This window comes from Eriocheir sinensis, chromosome 59, assembly GCF_024679095.1.
Source record: "Eriocheir sinensis breed Jianghai 21 chromosome 59, ASM2467909v1, whole genome shotgun sequence".
NCBI lineage: Eukaryota > Metazoa > Arthropoda > Malacostraca > Decapoda > Varunidae > Eriocheir > Eriocheir sinensis.
This window is the reverse complement of record NC_066567.1, coordinates 10,384,657-10,405,989: the sequence shown is the minus strand read 5'-3', so window position 1 is coordinate 10,405,989 and position 21,333 is coordinate 10,384,657. Positions and strand designations below refer to the sequence as shown.

Sequence of the window (21,333 nt, the reverse complement as noted above, 5' to 3'; positions counted from 1 at the left end):
AACTGACGAAAAGGAGAAGAGAAAAACAGGAAAATAATGAGAAGGGCTGCAGAAACAAGTCCTAGATGAATATATTAACTTTAGGCAAAACACACAATAGTGGTGAGGAGCCTGGAGGCTGCCTCTCCATGGCCGGAATCCTTCCTCAGCGTCCGGGGAAGCCCTCGCCTGCGCCTCGACCCAGCCACCACAAGGCGCTGGGAAGGAATATAATATAATAATAATAATAGTAGTAGTTGTAGGAATAGGAGTAATAATATATGGAAGTGTCTACTCCTTTGTAGTGTAAGTTTTATTAAGTGATATAAAGCCCTCCTTTCATTCTCCCCTGCCCAAGCACACCCTCATCTCGAGGTGGGTGATGACACATTTCCCTCGCCTGCTCCCCCCAGCTTTCTCTGAGCATCAAAACAGAATGTATACTGATAATGTAGGCTAATTAATCACTTGTAACTTATGATTCTCTATTTCCATAAGGCCTTTTTTATTTTCTTCAAATAAGCAATACAGAATTCTTCAGCGCAGATTTAGCCTGTAGAAAAGCTCATAATAATAACTGTTAAGCCGGAAAGAATAAGGTGGCGGGCGGAATAGTCGGGCACTGGCGGGCCGGTCCCAGCATTCGTCAGATAGTGTGCGTTCGAGGGAAAATTAAGGGGAGTATTAGTGACACTCTAATGCATAGTATATATTTACAAGGCAGATTATTTCAAATGCGTAGCTGGTCATATATAAAAAAAATAAAAAAAAGGTTGCGAGATAATGCACACTTCAGACTCTGATGAACCGACTACAGTGCTTTCCTCTGCTGGTATTCTTGTGGTGCTAACATAAGTACCGGGTATTCATACAGTGTCTTGGCAGGCATGGTGCTAGTACTTTCCTCTGCTGGTATTCTTCCATGGCAGTCACTTATCGTCTCCTGTCTGAAGGGACGATTCCACCGGTGATCCGACTGGCTGGGCACCTCGGGGACCTGACGGCGGTGGACTTGTTACGTCGTCGGCCGTTACCTGCGTCTCCTGCAAGACCGAGAGGGCGTCTTCCACCTGACTACAACCCGGAAGCGGACCGAGTTGTCTTTCATCGTCCCGTGTGGTGTGTTCGACCCGTACCAGCCGTCTGCTTCCATTTATATGGAGGGATCGGAGGCCAACATCACCTTGCAGTCCTGCTCCGGCTGCCTCCCGCCGTCGTTGCTGTCCTCCCTAGGAGTACCACAATTGTTTATGTTATTAAACCTGGTGTCTCTTACCAGTTGTTTGGCTTCCACCCTCAGCATAGGTCACCACTGTCACAACCTTTACAGTGCTGATAAGGCTGCGAGGCCCGGAAACCAGAGCCAGACAGCGTTAGTCAGCCACGCAGAAGCTTGACTGACTTGAGAGCAGCGAGTGTGTGCGCGGGAGGGGACAAGATGGACGAATATATCAATCCCAGCTTCATGGAAGAGAACGGTGAGTTAGTTTTGCTGTTTTAGTAAATTTAATAAATTTTAAGGCATGCAGAGTGTGGGTAAGGCCAGGGTGAGGGTTCCGACAGCGTGCGGTGCTAGTGTGACAAAGGGACAAGCTGTAGTAGTGTAAACACACTGGGGGGCACGGAGAGACAGGACAGCAGATGGACAAAAAGTGACAGACTGGGACATGGCAATGGTCAGGACACGTACGCAGGAGAGGAGACACAGAAGGGTGAACAGGATGAAGAGAAGGAGGAGGATGAACAGTAGTAGACAGGAGAGAGGACAACAGAGGGATGAAATGATGGAGGAGGAGGAAGAGGAGGAGGAAGAGCATTTTTAAAATAATGTCTACGGTAACTACACATCACAGTTAGAATAAATGCTCCTCCTCCTCCTCCTCTTCCTCCTCCTATTCTACCTACTACTACTACTACTGCTACTGCTAATAATAATAATAATAATAATGGTAATACCCCCACCCTTTCTCTCTCTCTCTCTCTCTCTCTCTCTCTCTCTCTCTCTCTCTCTCTCTCTCTCTCTCTCTCTCTCTCTCTCTCTCTCTCTCTCTCTCTCTCTCTCTCTCAGACAGAGTAATGTTAATTCCCAAGAAATCAGCGTGTAAAAGAGAGAGAGAGAGAGAGAAAGCGGGCAGACAGAAGACCAAGCAGAGAGAAAAAGCATTCGTCGGAGCGCCGACACCAACACCAGACAGGGGGAGGCGGAGGACGCTGGGAAAGGGTTGGGGCTTGCAGGGAACTAGTAACGGCTGATGATGATGACGATGGCAATGATGATATGATAATGATGATTTGCTACAGCCCCCCTCCTAACTCTCCCACCTCCCGTTTTCTTTTAGGCCGCGCAGCACAGGTGGACGGCGTTCAGCAGGAACAGCTGCTGGCGATGGAGGAGGGTTAGTGCTCCTTGCCTCAGTGCTCGTCTCGGTGTTATGCTACCTTCCCGCTTGTTTCTCCCAACCCCTACCCCTCTCTCTCTCTCTCTCTCTCTCTCTCTCTCTCTCTCTCTCTCGCTGTTACTGTTGTGTGTGTGTGTGTGTTTTATACAGAGTAGGCAGACATTTGCTTTGCTTGTTTCAATAATATGAAGAGCATTTCTGGCAGAGTGTGGTTAAGGCCAGTGTGAGTGTTCCGGCATCGTGTGGTGTTGGTGTGACAAGGGGGCACGGAGAGACAGGACAGCAGGTGGACAATAAGTGACAGACTGGGACATGGTGGTGGTCAGGACACGTAGGCAGGATTGGACACCAGAGGGGTGAACAGGAGGAGGAGGAGGAGGAGGAAGAGTTTTAATTATAATGTCTACGGAAACTACACATCACAGAGTAAATGCTCCTCCTCCTCCTCCTCCTCCCCCCCTTCTTCCTACTACTACTACTGTTACTATTACTACTACTACTGCTAATAATAATAATAATAATAATAATAATAATAATAATAATAATAATAATAATAATAATAATAATAATAATAACAATAATAATGATAATAATAATGATAATAATAATAATAAATAATAATGCCCTTCCCCTCTCTCCAAATAGAGAAATGTTAATTCCCAAGAAATCAGCGTGTAATGAGAGAGAGAGAGAGAGAGAGAGAGAGAGAGAGCAAAGTAATAGAGTGTCACCCAACAAATGCTGGAGGTCAGGGCAAACAGAGACCAGGCAGAGAGAAAGCATTCGTCGGAGCGCCGACACCAACACCAGACAGGGGGAGGCGGAGGACGCTGGGAAAGGGTTTGGGCTTGCAGGGAACTAGTAACGGCTGGTGATGATGATGATGACGATGGCAATGATGATATGACAATGATGACTTGCTACAGCCCCCCTCTTAACCCTCCCACCTCGCGCTTTCCTTCAGGCCGCGCGGCGCAGGAGGACCACCATAGGCAGATGTATGTGGCGGTGCAGACAGGTTAGTGCGCGCCTCAGTGATACCGTTACTTCCCGCTTGTTTGTCTCTCTCTCCCTGTTGCCGCTGTGTGTGTGTGTGTGTGTGTGTGTGTGTGTGTGTGTGTGTGTGTGTGTGTGTATTTACCTGTTTGCAGCTCGAACAGTTCTGTCTCCCAATCTATATTTGTCCAGCTTTTCCTTCATTATATGGACACTGCCCGCCTCGACAATGTCTTTTCAAAGTCCATTCCATGTATCCACACTCCTGTATGGAAAACTGTACTTCTTTATGTCTTTCAAACAAGTCCCCTTTCTCAATTTCTTGCTGTGTCTTCTTGGTTGCCTCCTCCCTTCCATCTCCATCAAATCATTTCTATCCAACATGACCATTCCACTTGTGTCCCTGTACAACGCTATCAGGTCTCCTCTTTCTCTTCTTCCTTCCAGTGTTGGTAGGCCCAGTTCCTCTAATCTTGTCTCGTATGGCAGGCTTGATAGTTCTGGCACCATCGTAGTCGCAGTCCTTTGAATCCTTTAAAGTTTCCTTACGTCCTTTTTCTTGTGTGGTGCCCAGACAACTGCCACATGCTCTAGCCTTGGTCTGATCAGGGTTGTTATTATTTTCTTCATCATGTCCCCATCCAAGTAGTGAAATGCCACCAATATTTGCAGCAGACTGTGTTTCTCCGAAGATCTTGCTTATGTGTTTCTCGGGTGCCAGTGTATCCATTATGATTCCAAAGTCTTTTTCTTCCTTTACTGTGTCGATGGTTGTCCCTCCCATCCGTTACACTCCACTTGGTCTATTTTTACCCCTATACCCATTTTCATTGTGTGACACTTTTTTTCATTGAACTCCATTTCCTATTCTTTACTCCATTCATGTACCTCATTTGAGTCTTCCAGCAGTTCATTACAATCTTCATCATCCCTTATTTTTCTAAGCAGTTTGGCGTCACCTGCAAACATGTAAATCTTTAATTTTTCCGGCACATCATTTATGTATATTAAAAAAAAAATGGTGCTTCCCTGCGGCACTTCATTTGAGACCGTTTTTCAATCCAATGTATCATCTTTCAACACGGTTCTCTTTGCTCTGTTTGCTAGGTAATTTTTCACCCATTCTGTCATTTTTCTCCCCAAACCTCCTCTGTTTCCACAGCAATCTTTTATGTGGAACTTTATCAAATGCCTTTTTTAGGTTCAAAAATATGCAGTCTGCCCGTCCGCCTCTCTCCTGCACTGTATCTATTACTCTTGAGTAAAAATATATTAGATTTGTGATACTAGTTACCTTTTCTGAATCCAAAGTGACTTTCATTTATTATCTTCTCTCTTTCCAGATTGGTCACCCACTGTCTTTTAATTACCTTCTCACACAGTTTGCACAGTACACTTGTTGTTAGGGAAACCGGTTTATAGTTCAGAGGCTCTTGTTTGTTTTCACTCTTATGTAGTGGGATCACATGTGCCCTTTTCCATTGTATTAGGACTCCCCGGCCTTGATTGAACAACTTATAATGTCTTGAATTGGTTCTATAAACTGTTCACTGCACTCTTTCAGTACTTGGCCTGATATTTCATCTGAACCCTTTGCCTTCTTGCCATCCAATGATTTCAACAGCCCCAGTATCTCCTCTCTATCCACTTTTATGTTTTCCATTCTCTTGACACTTCTCCCCTCAAATTATGTCTCTTGGGTAAATACTTTCTGAAAGGTTTCATTTAATATTTACCATCCAGTGATTTCAGTAGCAACAGTATCTCTTCTTCATCCACTTTTATGTTTTACATTCTCTTGACACTTCTCTCCTCATCCCTCTCCTCGAATTCTGTCTCTTGGATAGATATTTTCCAAAAGGTTTCAATATATATATATATATATATATATATATATATATATATATATATATATATATATATATATATATATATATATATATATATATATATTTGTGTGTGTGTGTGTGTGTATTTACCTATTTGTAGTCTACCGGGTCCGAGCTAGCTCTAATAGCCCCGTCTCCATATCTACATTTATCCAGCCTTTCCTTAATTTGTTGGACACTGTTCGCCTCCACCACCTCTTCCAGCAAGCTGTTCCATGTGTTAACGCTTCTATGTGGAAAACTATATTTTTTTAATTAAGTCACTCAAACAGGTTCCTTTATAAGTTTCTTTCCATGTCCTCTCAGCCCCTGCATTCTCGAAATTAAGAAGAGATCATCTCTATCCACCTCATCAAACTTATTTACCAACTTATACAGCGTAATCAGATCTCCTCTCTCCTTTCTTTGTTCCAGAGTCGTCAAGTCCATCTCCTTCAATCTGTCTTCATACGTCATATTCGAGAGTTCTGGGACCATTTTAGTTGCAATTCTCTATCTTTTCCAACTTTCCGATATCCTTCTTTTTTTGAGGCGACCACACAAATGCATCATATTCAAGCTTTGGTCTTATCATTGTTGTTATTATTTTCTTCATTATTTCTTTGTTCATAAAATGGAATGATATCCTTACATATTGAATCATCCTGTAGGTTTCTCGAAACAGCTTGTTTATGTGCTTATCTGGGGATAGTGTGTCTTGCATCGTTACTCCCAAATCTTTTTCTTCATGTACCACCTTTAAGTTTTCTTCTCCCATCCTGTATGTTTTCCTTTTTTTTTTTTTTTTTTTTTTTTTTTTTTACTTTTCCCCATTTCTATAACATGGCACTTGTTTGCATTAAAGTCCATCCCCCATAACTGGCTCCATCTATACACTCTGTCCTGGTCTTTTTGCAGCTCCTCACAATCTTCCTCCGTCCTCACTTTTCTTATTAACTTTGCATCATCTACAAAAAGGTTCATATAACTTTTTTATAACCTTTTTGGCAATATCATTTTCTATATATTATGAACATTATTGGTGCTGGAACTGAGCCTTGAGGAACTCCACTCTCTACTCTCCTCGAATTTGATTTCTCCTCTCTAATCACTGTCCTCATTTCTCTTCCTGTTAAGTAACCCTTCATCCACTCGATAACCATTCCGCCCATTCCTACCCACTGCTATAGTTTCCAGATTAACCTTTTGTGCGGAACCTTGTCAAAAGCTTTTTTCAAATCGAGATATACACAATCAGCCCATCCTTCATTCTCTTGCACCATGTCTATTGCTCTCGGGTAGAAACATAGTAAGTTAGTGACACGATTTCTCTTTTGTAAATCCAAACTGTCCTTCATTTATCATGTTTTCCTTCTTCTAAACGTTCGACCCATTATTTTTTTATTATACTTTCACAAATCTTGCACATTACACTTGTCAAAGAAACTGGTCTATAATTTAGTGGTTCAGTTTTATCTCCACTTTTATACATTGGTACACTGTTCGCTCTCTTCCACTCTAAGAGCACTTTTCCTGTATGTATAAAGGATGTTATTATGTCATAAAATGGCTCCAGTAATTCATTTCTACACTCTTTTAGCACTTGACCCGAGATTCCATACAGCCCAGCCATCTAAGGTTTTCATCAGCTGTATCAGTTCTCCTTTATCAACCTTTACATGATTCAGTTTCCCCTCATTGCAATATTCGAGAACCCGGTCAAAGTCGTTTTTTTTCCCATAAACACTTACTGAAAAAAAATATTTATTATTTCTGCAATTTCTTTGTCCTTTTCGAAGGTTACATTTTTTTTCCTTTACCCTTTCCACTCCTTCATTTCTTTTTAAGGGGTACGGGACACCTGAGGCCATCTAACTAAACTATCTGGGGTATTCGGATGAAACTTTACAGGTAAGTAGGCATCTACGTTGCCTACATTTTGTGCGAGCCAGAACAATGTATGTATACTTGTATGTATACTTATACGTATACATGTACGTATACGTGTGGCGACACTTAAAATTACACAGCACCATTAATACATAACCAATCACTTTCATATTTTGTTTGTGAATAGTCTTTAGATATACCTAAAGCCCTATGGAAAATATTCTGAAAAGTTCAAATATAGAAAGGCATAATGGTATTTCTTTTATTATGTTCGTCGAACTTCGCGTAAAATCGTGTTTTTTGTTACTCTTTCCTCTTAATACTCCTATCTCCTTTACCCTATCAACAATATCTAGTCATAGGTCCCTAGCTACTTGTACAAGCAACACTCCCTGAACTTTTCACGTAAGTCTGATTCTAGATTTTCTGCGATTAAGAAAAGAGATTAAATTTAACCTTTAACTCGGTCCATTTAAACTCGCGCCAGACATTTAAAATTTGCGCTACGAGGAAAACATTGCTCGGGGATTATTTCTAGATGGTATAAGAATGCTTTTAACCCAGTTTTACAAAAATAAATATTTTGACCAAACCCCCCCAAGGTTCTTATACCATCTAGAAATAATCCCCGTGAATGTCAAAGTAAATGTCTGGCGCGAGTTTAAATGGACTGTTAAAGGTTAAATTTAATCTTCTTTCTTAATCGAGAAAATCTAAAATAAACTTAAGTGAAAAAAGTTCAACTGTTATAATGATTACTGTATTATTTTTCAATCAACAATAAGTGTTTCAATTAAATTAAATTAAATGTTATTGAACTCACTGATAACTTATCTTCACAATACCTTGGAATCGCACAAAATTCATTGCAACAACTACATCCTTGAGTGTGTGTGTGTGTGTGTGTGTGTGTGTGTGTGTGTGTGTGTGTGTGTGTGTGTGTGTTGAAAGATAGCAGCCCGGCGAGTAATGGAATCACCCCTCACGGCCTCACCCCCAGATAATTAGTTTAAACAAATTTTCTCTTCATATGCTAAAGTTTTCTGCAAGCAGGTAACGGAAAGGAAGCAACGTGCCTTTGCGTTGATGGAGCTTGGGTAGTGTGTCAGCCACGTGGCCCATGACAAGTATATCAAGGCTCATGACGTACAGGAGGCAGCGTTCCTCCCTGCAGGCAAGGGTCAGGCGATGAAGGGATATATAGGTAATAAAAAGACTTCCCCATCTGCTGCCGATAATGTTTTACAGCGATACGTATTGTTAAATCCATCCATCAAAGCAGCAACACTCAAAGAGAAGCACCCAGACTTGTGTGAAGTCTCTCAGTACCCTCTGAGCGCTGCCGCCTCTCAAGGTCGTCAGCAGCCAGCCGTGACACGCATATATCACAGGGTACGCGAGTTACTGAGTGCCTATACTGAGACAGTGGCTGATCGTAAGGCTAATAATAATCTCCTGTCACTTTACGGCACGTTCCAACAGCTGGTGACCAAATTATGCCATGGTAGAGTATAAGGGCGTAATGATGGGTTGGCGATACCTGTTGATGTAGAGACATACTGTCTCTTATTTATTTTCCCAGAGCTCGCTGGCTGCTGGCTCCCTGCTGGCTGTTAGGGGAAGGTGTGCAGGTTTGACATAAGTGTGCTCAGTTTCATCGGACGACCCGTATGGCTGTGAAACAGAAATGCAAAAAGAGAGCGTGTGCTAGCGTTTGAAAAGCGCGGCGAAAACAGGGCCAATAATGGCGTCCAAATCTTAGGTTGTCGGGACTCTCTCCATCAAGGGACTCTAAATGAGAGTAAGTTAATGAAACCATGTCTGCCTTTTTCTTAATAGCCTGATGTATGTATCCTGTGGATATCAGGTCCCTAGTTGGAATAGGTAAAAAAAAAAAAAATAAATAAATAAAAATAAATAAATAAATAAATAAATAAACTTCATCGCTTGATATCTCAAAACCATGATTTTGTACTTTGAAAAATATCTCCTCCATTGCACTTTTTGTTATACACATATCTCCTTCTGCAGCTTATGAAAGCATGTGAAAGGAATAGGGTTTGCTATCGGAACTATTGTTTGAAGTTGATTTTGATTTTTGAAAAATATTTGTCAATTTTTTTCATTATTTCATCGAACTTTAGGAAAATATTTTTTATTATTGTAGAAAACTTACCTATAGCAAACGTTAATCTCCCATCCTTCCGGATTAAAATGCTTTTTGAATGAAAGAAATCGGCCTGTAAGTAAGGGAGGAGATACGCGTAGAACAGTGGTCTTAACCTTTTCGGAGGCGCCGAACCCTAACGAAAACCTCTGCACAGTAGCCGAACACCTCAAGTATGTAGAAAAAACAACAACAACATGCAAGTGGAAGAAAAAATGCTTCAAAGTTCAAGAGTATAATAATTTTGGATAATACAAAGAATAGATTCCATTTTAATTCATAAAAATCTGAAAGAAAATTTGCTTAGAATTCAATTGCAAAATTGCAATGTTTTTCGGGAGGGTCTTCGCCGAACCCCTGAGACTGGCTCGCCGAACCGCTGGGGTTCGGTCGAACCCAGGTTAAGAACCACTGGCTTAGAACATAAAGAATTTAACATGGGATTTGAGATTTTACAACCTCCCCTTATGTCACAGCCAGAAGGAAGTAGTAATGAAGGGAAGGCCCCTTGAAAGCATTCAGTCGTAGGCCGGTTGAAATACAGACAAAGTAAAGCTGAACTCGCTCCAACCCTTCACAGGCGACGAGGCCAGGCTACGCAACGCCCTAAGGCACCTCTCCAAAGAGACCTTCAACAAATCCTTCCCTTGGTCGATCTACACCGCCCTGCACCTCACAGCCAAGAACAACTTCCCCAAGCTGGTGACCGCCCTGCTGGAGGCCGGCGCGGACCCCAACACCAAGGTGCTGTGCAGGGGGAGGGGAGTGGGGGGATGACATAACAGTAGGAGGAATGAACAGAGGGAAGTAAAAAGATGTGGACACTAAGAGATGAAATAAGAGCAGCAGACGGGGAGGGAAGTGATTGATAGACATATGGATATAAACAGAGAGAGAGAGAGAGAGAGAGAGAGAGAGAGAGAGAGAGAGAGAGAGAGAGAGAGAGAGAGAGAGAGAGAGAGAGAGAGAGAGAGAGATGGAATAGGAGTAAGGTAAATGGAGGTAAGTATAGATAGATAAATACAGAAAGACTGAGATGAAACAAGAGTGAGAGGAAGGAAGGGAAGTACACAGACAGATACATATAAATAGATAGAGAGGAAGTACATAAATAGGGATAGAGAAAAGATTGGATCAGGAGGAAGAGAAGGGAGATAGATACATGGATACAGATAGATAGAGAGACAGAGGAAGAGGATGCCACAACCTTAGCCACAGGATGGAAGCTCTCTAACTCTTTTCCACGGTCATCCCAGCCATTCCAGAACACACTCCTATATATCCTCCCTCCCTTTTTCCATCTCATCCTGACACACCACATGCACCTCTTAAAAAGTCTACACCACTGCATATACATGACTTCCTTCCCTTTATACATATTCACTACAGGCGAATGTTTCCTGGACCTGAAGAAGCATTGTCTCTTCACACCATTACTAGAGTCTTGCATATTTCCAGGACCTGTCAGGGAGGAAACACTGTCCCCTTGTAGAAGCATTGTCCCTTTCACACCATTATTAATGTCTTGTATACTTCCTGGACCTGTCAGGGAGGAAACACTGTCCCCTTGTAGAATTATTGTCCCCTTCACACCATTACTAGAGTCTTGCATATATCCAGGACCTGTCAGGGGGAAATGTAATGCCCCGGGATCTGATGGGGGCGTTCTTCGCTCTTTCTTATTTGACTGAATGAACAAGTTTATTTGATGATACTTGAACTGATTAAGACCCGCGTGCTTGAGTGTGAACGAAGGTAGAGACTGCCACCGCTCCACGATGAGGGTCGAAACCCCCGCTCAATGGTGAGAAAATAGGATAATGAACTGAAAACTAGACTGATGACTACACTCAACCATGCCTGGTGAGAGACGGGAAAAAACTCTTGAGGTAGCGTGAACACTTATTAGAGCAGAGGGCGTGAGCACTGTTTCCCGTGTGTCGTCGGGCCGATCGACTCGTAACCTTAAGACTAAATGCAAGATCAGTGACAAACAGATTAATAATGTAATTATAAAGGAATTTAATGTGACAATGTTTACCAAGCAAGACGCTTACAATAGACCTTAAATAAATCCCTAGTGGAACCTATGGTCGCGCACCAAGGTGACGAGAAAAGTCAGAAAACGATTACATGGGCCGACCATCAGGCCCCGCCGGGAAGATGCCTACCGGCGCAACAGGCAGCAACGTAAAAAAAAAAAAAAAAAAAAAAAAACAAAAAAATTGGGGTGAGGGGCGTTTAGGGAGTGTGTGTGTGTGTGTGTGTGTGTGTGTGTGCGTGTGTGTGTGTGTGTGTGTGTGTGTGTGTGTACGGGAGTCACGTTGCAGGGCAAGCACGGGCCTGGGGTTGAAGATGAGGCGGAGTGAGAGGCATGTAATTATTCGTCACTAGATATTTATCATTATGATATGGAGTATGATGGAGTATGCATCCCGCGTGTGGAGGGGCTCCACTCACACAGCTCTCTTCGATAGAGTGGAGTCTAAGATCGGTATTCTCAGACGCTTCCACCTCTCGTCATATATTTCCAAAGGCTAAAATGGAGTTTAATCGGGTTTTCATGGGTGTTTTTCACGTTTAAGGTACAGAAAAGGGTCAAACTACCAACAGGGTCATAAATGTACCTCTGGAAATACCAATACCCTTCAAAACCCTGTCAAATGTGAGTGTGTAAGCGGCGAGGCGTTGGAGAATATGGTCCTAAGGCTCTTCGTCTCATCAGCTCTCCTCCTCTTACTGATAGTCTTCTACCTCTTAAATTTCGCCGCCATATTGCTCTCTATCTTCTATCGATATTTCATGGTGACTGCTCTTCTGAACTTGCTAACTACATGCCTCCCCCTCCTGCGGCCTCGCCACACACGCCTTTCAACTCAAGCTTATCCCAGTACTGTCCAAATGCATTTCGAAAGAGTTAACCAGCATCTTCACTTTCATCCCTCACGCTGGTAAACTCTGGAACAATCTTCCTTCATCTGTATTTCCTCCTGCCTACTACTTGAACTCTTTCAAGAGGAGAGTATCAGGACACCTCTCCTCCCGATATTGACCTATCTTTCGGCCACTCCTCTAACTCTTTTAAAGAGCAGTGAGTAGCGGGCTTTTTTTCACATTTATTTCCTTTTTTTATGCCCTTGAACTGACTCCTCTGCTGTAAAGAAAAAAAAAAAAAGGGAATAATACATTGGGGAGATGGGGGAGGAATGGTTCACTGGGGTAAGGGGGGGGGGCGGTAATTCATTGAGTAACGGAGGCTGGCTTACCTGGAGTTGAAGATGAGGTGGAGTGAGGCCGCCTTACATCGTCGTCGTAAGGATTTACCCTTTAATAAGGGACAGGGCCTTGCTCAAAGGCGGCCTTGTAAGGGGGGCGAGCTATTCAATTCTCGGCGGGTAGGGACGCCTGCCGCCGCCAAAGTCACGGGTATCAGCCGGCGAGCAGCGACGGAGACACGGGCCCCCCGGGCAGGCGCCCAGTAGTAGCCCGTAGCAGGACCCAGGTGAGCAGCCAGACAGTCAACTTAACCGGCGGACCGAGCTGCTCACCCGAGGAGGGCTGGCGTGTCTCTGCCGCCTTACATCCTTCCTTCCTTTAAAGATTCACCCTTAATAGGACAGGGCCTTAGGCCTAAAGGCGGCCCTGTAAGAGGGAACGAGCAATTAACAACTCGTGACGGGGATGGGGGAGGCCTCCGCCGCCGCTACAGACACGGGTAACAACCGTCGAGCAGCGACGGAGGCCCCCCGGGCAGGCGCCCAGTAGCAGCCCGTAGCAGTACACGGGCGAGCAACCGACCAGTCAACTTGACTGCAGCGGGGGAGCCCAAAGCGAGGATGACCAAGCGGGTCAACCTCGCCGCCTCAGAAGGGCCACCCGGCTGCTCGCCCACGGAGGGCTGGCGCAGGGCCCATTGAACCAATATAATTCAATGGGCCCTGGGCTGGCGTGCCACTGCCGCCTTACACTTAAAGGCCGGGTCACACGAGCGTTTATTTCGGCAGTTTTAACATCGATCTCGAGAATTTTGCCATCGGCGGCACCGGCAAGTCTTTTGTGTTCTCGATTTTTTTTTTTTTTACAACAAAGGAGGCAGCTTAAGGGCACACAAAAAAGAAAACAATAATAAAAAAAGTCCGCTACTCGCTGCTCCCAAAAAAGAATTAAAAGAGGTGGCCGAAAGAAAGATAAATTTCGGGAGGAGAGGTGTCCTGATACCCTCCTCTTGAAAGAGTTCACGTCGTAGGCAGGAGGAAATACAGATGAAGGAAGAGTTTACCAGCGTGAGGGATGAAAGAGTGAAGATGCTGGTTAACTCTTGCATAAGGGGTTTGGACAGTATAGGGATGAGCATGAGTAGAAAGTCGAGTGCAGCGGGGCCGCTGGAGGGGGGGAGGCATGCAGTTAGCAAGTTCAGAAGAGCAGTCAACATGAAAATAACAATAGAAGATAGAAAGAGGCAACACGGCGGCGGAATTTAAGAGGTAGAAGGCTATCAGTAGGAGGAGAGCTGATGAGACGAAGAGCCTTTGACTCCACTTTGTCCAAGAGAGCTGTGTGAGTGGAGCCTCCCCACACGTGAGATGCATACTCCATACGAGGGCTCCTGTATATGGCCCCTGTATATGGATAGCAACTGCGCTGGGAAGAAGAACTGGCGGAGACAATACAGAAGGTCCAACCTCGAGGAAGCTGATTTAGCAAGAGAGGGGATATGAAGTTTCCAGTTGAGATTTTGAGTTAAGGATAGACCGAGGATGTTTAGGATAGGATGTTTGAGGCATTGAAGGACACAAGGTTCCTTCTGCCCCAATCGGAAATGATAGCAAGGTCTGAGGTTAAGCGTTCTGCAGCCTCCAGTCTGGAGTCGTGTACTTCCTGTTGTGATGGTCTTCTATTGAAAGAAGTTGAATAATGCAGAGTGGAGTCGTCGGCGTATGAGTGGACAGGACAGTTTGTTATGGAAAGAAGATCATTGATGAATAACAGGAAGAGAGTGAGTGATAGGGCAGAGCCCTGTGGAACGCCACTGTTGATAGGTTTAAGGGAAGAGCAGTGACCGTCTATCACCGCAGAGATAGAACGGCCGGAAAGGAAACTGGAGATAAAGGAACAGAGAGAGGGATAGAATCCGAAAGAGGGCAGTTTAGAAAGCAAAGACTGATGCCAGACTCTATCGAAGGCTTTCGATATGTCTAACGCAACAGAGAAAGTTTCACCGAAACGGCTAACGGCCATATTCTCAGTGAAGCTCTTCCCTCTTCGTCGAAGCGTCTCTTAGAGAGTGTGTTTCCGTTGAAGGGTATGCCCAGTTCCTAACCTTCGAAACAATCTTTCCGTGTAGTGTTGGTACTACTGCAAATCAAACAAACGTTGAAAACCGAAACCTTAATGCAATTTAGGTACATTTATATAATGGATTATATAGTGTGACTAATATTTATGTAAACAGTGCTTGATACAGTGACATACATTATATATAGCAGAAATTTTACATTGATGCATTTAATTGGTTGGTACCCGTGGCTATGTTTGCTTCGCTTTCATATCATCCCGTTACCTGTGGGCGGAGCTTAGGAGACCTCGTTAGAATAAACTGCTTTTATTTTCTTTATTTTCCTCCTGTTCCATGAGACATCTCTTTTTCCCTTCGTTATTTCTCACTTGTAAATATATTTTTAACTAGCTTTAGAGCTTCTATCAGTGGGTGGAAAATGGTATCATCTATATTGCTGAGCTTTGCTGCTCCACCCACAGGTGACGTCACGAGTTTGGAGATTGGCTGTGGTAAGCCCAGCACGGAGTACCAAATACCACCACATATTCATACAGACTTCAGAAACAAGCGCCCGGAGAAAGCCTGTTAGTCCGTCACTTTAAAATTCATCCCAGCAATCTTAATGCATGCTTATGGTTGAAGTGCCGCCCTACAAACGCTCAAAAAAGATAACTGTTGTGAATAGTTGAGACTAAAGGGCGGGCTGCTTGAGAGGTGTGTTCCAGTGTTGGCTTAAATTATCATAGGAACCGTGAAGTCTTGAATAAACAGAAAATATTGTTTCTCGCATTGTATTATTTTTATATAAGGCCTAGAAAACTTAAATTGTTCTTATACCCAATTAATAATACAGCAACATGGAAAAATGTTGTAATAAAGCATTAAATGTGCGAAGATATTAGCGAAGAGCGGGCCTTCACCTCCTCTTCGTCAAGAGAGGAAATTAGTTCATTTTTCCCGCTCGTGCCGCTTCGCGCTGCATCAAAGACATTCCTCTTCACTGAGAATACCGTTTGGTCCACGAAGCCTTGTTTCCTCGCGTGAAGGGAAGAGATTCACTGAGAATACGGCCGTAAGAGAGGATGACCAAGAGTCAGTTAAGAGAAAGAAGAAGATCGCCAGTAGAACGCCTTGCGGAATCCATACTGGCGATCAGATAGAAGGTTAGAAGTGGAAAGGTGCTTTTAAATCTTCCGGTTAAGGATTGATTCAAAAGCTTTAGATAGACAGGAAAGTAAAGCTATATGGCGGTATTTTGAGGGATTGGAACGGTCACCCTTCTTAGGCACAGGCTGTACGTACAAAGGCATACTTCCAGCAGGAAGGTAAGATGGATGTTGAAAAACAGAGACACAAGAGTTTGACCAAGAAGGGCGTCAGCACTGAAGCACAGTTTTTATGGACGATAGGAGGCACTCAATCAGGTCGATAAGGCTTCTGAGAGTTGAGGCCAGAGAGGGCATAGAAAACATCATTTGGAAGAATCTTAATAACAGGCATAAAGGAGTCAGAGGGGGGATGAGTAGGAGGAATATGCCCAGAATCGTCCAGGGTGGAGTTCTTACAGAAAGTTTGAGCGAAGAGTTCAGCCTTAGAGATAGATAAGACGGCGGTGCTGCCGTCAGGGTTAAGGAGAGAGGAAAGAGGAAGAAGTGAAATTCGAGGAGATATTTTTATTAGTTGCCAGAAGTCACGGGAAGAATTAGAAGAAGCAAGGTGTTGACATTTTCTATTAATAAAAGAAGTTTTGGTAAGTCGGAGAATAGATTTGGCACGATTCCGGGCTGAAATGTAAAGGTCAAAGTTAGTGGGAGTTCGAAGGCTCTGGAACCTTTTGTGAGCTGCCTCTCTATCTTTAATAGCACGAGAACAAGCGTGATTAAACCAAGGCTTTTTAGCATGAGGAGTAGAGAAAGTACGTGGAATGTAAGCCTCCATTCCAGAGACAATCAGCTCTGTGATGCGCTGAGCACACACAGAGGGGTCTCTCTCCTGGAAGCAGTAATCATTCCACGGGAATGGAAAGTACACTCAGGTTGTCCCACCGAGCTGAAGCAAAATGCCAGAAGCATCGCCTCTTCGGCGGGTCCAGAGGATGTACAGGAGCGATAGGACAGGATACAGAAATAAGGTTATGATCGGAGGAGGCCAACGGAGACAACAGTTTGACAGAGTAAGCAGAAGGATTAGAGATAAGGAAGAGGTCCAGAACGTTGGGCCTGTCTCCAAGACGGTCGGGAATACCAGTAGGGTGCTGAACCAACTGCTCTAGGTCGTTGAGGAGAGCAAAGTTGTAGGCTTGTTCACCAGGCTGGTCAGTGAAGGAGGATGAAAGCCAAAGCTGGTGGTGAACATTGAAATCGATATGGAGGAAGACGAACTTGTGTCTTGTATTCTCGATACTGAGTATACTTTTCGTCCTCCTCTCTTCCCTTCTAATCCCCTAATCCTTTTCCTATTCTTCTTCTCTCTCTTCTTTTCAATGGACTTTATACACTTTTACGTTGTTACTTTTTTTTGTGTGTGTGAGAGAGAGAGAGAGAGAGAGAGAGAGAGAGAGAGAGAGAGAGAGAGAGAGAGAGAGAGAGAGAGAGAGAGAGAGAGAGAGAGACCCCCACCCACACACACAAATATATGTACACACAAACTGACAAATACACACACAGCTACACACACCCCTTCAAAGAATCCCAGATCCCCAAAAGGGCAGCTGGCGGCAAGACATCAAAGAAGATTTAACTGCCTGACTAATCTTTACCTGCTGCCGCTCTACATATATGCCCAAACGCGCCTCTGTTCGGCTATGTCGTGTGACCACACCGGAGGCAAAATCACCGGCGTGAAAGTACCGGCATCAAAATTGCCGAAATAAACGCCGTGTGACCCGGCCTTTATTACAGTTGTTGTTGTTGTTTTATATTTACCAGCTCAGACTGATGGGCTGTGTGTAGAGAGCCCTGCAGAGGTTACGATGTCGCTCTTGCTTGCTGCTGAGCTAATCGTGTGGGTCGTCAAGCTGTGCTCGCCATCCTGGGCCATGGGGAGTCAACATGTCCGCTTTTGCAGAGTGTTAAAGGCACCCAGTCGTGCGGGCGGAGCTCAGGTCTTATCTTGGGGTGGCGTACTTTATTACATCATCATCAAGATTTACCCCCTAATGGGGGAACGGGCCCTTGTCTTATGCGACGGCCCGTCGCAGTGTTGGCTGTGGCTATACATGTGCGCACACGGCACGCCGCGCGCACGTGTGCATGTACCTAAATACATACACACGCACACACACACGCCGATGTACGCACATGCATAGATAGAAAACGCCCCTTCCCACTATGTGGGTTGGGGCACAGGCACACCAGGCGTCCTGTAGCTGTACGTTAAAAAACACATTCACGCACACACTCACACACTCTAACACTCCCACATATACAGAACACAGAGCCTACCCGGGCGGCTCATACGCCCGCACTAGGGCAGCAAGCGCCCTGTCGTCCAGCGCCCCACCAAGGCTGGCGCCGATAGCCCCTCCTGGTTCTGAAGCAGCCGGCGCGTCGCACAGCACTCGAGGAGGTAGTGGAGGAGCGGCTGGAGGACCTCCTCCTCGCAGTGAGGGCACACGACAGGGGCAGGATCGTCAGGGTCAAGGACTGATGCACACTTGTAACCAGAGACGGAGACAGTGGATGTTCGATGCCACCTGTCTCGGCAGGTTCGGAGTCTGGCGGGCGCCGGTGTTGGCCACTGCGTACCAAAACGCGGACGGCGAGCCTGCAGCCAGGGCCTCCTCCAGCTCCTTGACTACCCCAGCAGCAGTCTGTGCGGCCATGCTCCTTTCACTTGTGACACGCTTGCCAACGGGCCGCGTGACAGAGGGGAGCGTTGCCTCGTGCGCAGCGCCGTCCGCCGCCTCGTTGCCCGCCTCACCCGAGTGGCTGGGCAACCAGTTGACGTGTACTGACGCCCGCCTCCCCATCTCCGCCAGCCTCGCGAGGATGGAAGTGAGGACACGTTGTCGTGCGGGGGGTCCTGCAGCAGAGAGCGTATGGCCGGGACAGAGTCGCAGTGGATCACAACAGGGCCCTGACCCCTTCCACTGCATGATCCAGAGCCTGCCAATGGCTGCCAGCTCAGCCTGGTGGATGAGCACCCGTCTGGCAGACGAAATACCGCGGTGAGCCCATCGCACAAAAGCTGCGCCGACAGCCCCCGTTCTGGTGGTTGACGGAGCCGTCCGTGTAGTACACGGAGGCTCCAGGGCGCGCTGCTTCCGCTCCCTGCTGGCGGCCTCCTGGCCAGCTCCCTGAGGGGTGAGGAGGGCCTTCTCGTGGCGAGCGGCCGTAAGGTGGCTATTAGGGACAGGCGGCTCTACGGGGGCGGCAACGTAGGCGGTGGGGGGCGTCCACAGCCGTCACAAGGGCGTGAGGCTGTCCGCCAGATCGAAACGTGGCAGCCGCCACAGTCGCCCACGTCCTCTTGCGGAACAGGAGGAGGCCTGCAGGAGGGCCTGCCCGACGGAGGCGCGGAGCTTCCGCCCCTTGCGTCTCAGCAGCGCCGCCAGGTGCCCTACCGAGAGTTGGGCGACTCTCGCGGCGACGCTGCACACGCGTGCCTCTGCCCGCAGGCACACGCATTTGGTCCACATGTGGGTGCCGACGATGACGCGGAGGGCGGCGTTCCGAGCAGTCTCCAGGGGCCGAAGCGCCGCCGGACCCACCGTCAGCAGGCACGGCGTCCCGTAATCGATACAGGACCGCACGCCCTGTACGTAAAACGTCCGCAGGACCTTGTCCCCAGCCCCCGCTGTTCTGGCAAGGGTCCTCATCACGTTAGTGCGGTGCCGTTGCACCTCCCGCACGCTGGCAATGTGCGGGCGAAGGACAGACTGAGTCAATCGTGACCCTGAGGAACTTGTACGAGTGCACCTGCACGGCACTGGCGTATCTTCGAGGTCGAAGGGCTCAGGAAGGTGGCGGTGGCGAAGGCCATGGCCCTTTGTCTTGGCCCTGTTGACGACCCAGCCGTAGGGCGGCACACGTCTGGGTCAGCCGGCGGAGGAGCTGGCGGCGCAGGCAACGTGGTTGGGGCCTGACACCACCATGGCCTACATCGTCCGCATACGACAGGACTTTACAGCTTTCTGGCGTTTCTGCTCGTCGGAAGGATGCTAACTTCTCGACGAGCAGATTGAACAGCACGGGCTCAGGACCCCACCCTGAGGCGTGCCATTCTCGAAACGTCTCTATCGCGGACGTGTAGCCCTGAAATCGGACGGCCGCTTCCGTCCCTCAAGATAATGGCCACCCATGCCTCCCCTGGACGCCCTTTTCAGCCAGAATGGCGATATGGCGGGGCTGAGGCGAGCTCAAAGCCTTCTCAAGGTCGAGAAAGACCACCACCGCCTGTCTCCCCAGGACACCAGAGAGGAGGGTGGAGATGCAGTCCCTGGTGCCTGCGCCCCGGCGGAAAGCAAAGAGGTGGTGATGGAGGGGCCCATCGCCCCACTGAAGGCGCGGAAGGAGGACTCTCCATACACTTGCTGGAGGGCAGCTGAGGAGGGAGATCGGGCGATGTTGGAGCCCACCTCCACTCTTGGGGATGGGGACGATGGTGGCCAGCTCAAGAAGGCTGGCAGCGCCCGAGCCTGCGGATCGGTTGTAAAGTGCCAGCACCTCCGCCTGCATGTCCGGCCTGGCGTGCGCCATGAAAGATAGGGGATCCCGTCCACCCGGTGGCAGTGTGTCCTTCCTGGGGGATGGCCCGCCCAGCTCCCACATCTCCATCGGCGCATCAGCGGTATGCGCCTGCAGGCAGGCCTCCCTGAAGGCGGCTGTTTCCTGGATTTGCCCTCTCTCTCAGCAGGGCGCGGTGGGCCGGAAGTCGGGCGGAAGCGGCACGGAGAGAGAAGGTGGTAATAAGCCGCTCCGCCTTTGACCTGGGGCTGTGGGTGTAATGCAGGGCGTCACCGCACCTTTCGCGACGGCCCTCAGCTTTCGCCAGAGGACCGCAATGACGCGCAGCCGTGAAGTCCCCCGCACCACGCCAACCAGTGCTCTCCTGCACCCGGTCGGCGGTCTCTGGCGCGACGGACAGCAGCGCGCAGCAAGGCCCGCCGTCGCCTCGTGTTCTCACTCTCCTGCTGGAGCTTGCGGTGGCCTGGCTGACCCGGTGGTTCGCCTCCCTCACCTCCCTCGGTGTAGTACCACCTATCGCGGTGTGACACCGCCACAGGCCGGATGAGGATCGCCTCATCAGCCGCCGCTGTGAAGGCGTCAACCAGGCGCGCGTCCGTCGCCTCGAGGTCGTCAGGCCGGATGGTGGCGGCCAGACGACGGGCGACGGCCCCGCAGAATCCTGAGGTTGAAGTCAGCCCGGCGCAGGTTCCAGCGCGGAGGCCGCTATGGTAACACGTGCGGCTGCATGGGACAGGGAGGCAACAACGGAGGCGAAATATGCTCGCGAGGTGCGCGTGGAGGGCCCACGTTGCACCGACTGCAAGCGGCTGCGAGACAAAGCTGAGGTCCAAAATGCCACCAGCCTCGTGCGTGGGCACCCCGGTGTTGAGGAGAGCGACTCCAGGCACGTCCTCCAAGGCCGCGGCAAGGTGGCGCCCGGCGCGGTTCCTCCCCCTGCTCCCCCACCTTTCATGGTGGGCGTTAATCGCCCCGATGAAGGTGGGTTCGTCGTTGGCCAGGAGAGGAGTTCGGTGAAGTCAGGGCCTGGCACGTGGCCCGCCATACACGCAGTAGAACGCGACACACG

The 21,333-nt window shown here is 47.6% G+C and overlaps 1 protein-coding gene across 1 annotated transcript in view; it reads left to right on the top strand.

Moving 5' to 3' along the window:
* Nucleotides 1-673: 673 nt before the first annotated feature.
* Nucleotides 674-21,333, top strand: part of LOC126985195 (transient receptor potential cation channel subfamily A member 1-like) — a 29,253-nt gene continuing 8,593 nt past the window's right edge. The window contains exons 1-4 of the mRNA XM_050839752.1: nucleotides 674-1,457; nucleotides 2,319-2,375; nucleotides 3,343-3,396; nucleotides 9,880-10,043. Of these exons, the coding sequence (XP_050695709.1) occupies nucleotides 1,418-1,457; nucleotides 2,319-2,375; nucleotides 3,343-3,396; nucleotides 9,880-10,043 (315 nt within the window). The 5' untranslated portion in view covers nucleotides 674-1,417. The remainder of the gene's footprint in view (nucleotides 1,458-2,318; nucleotides 2,376-3,342; nucleotides 3,397-9,879; nucleotides 10,044-21,333) is intronic.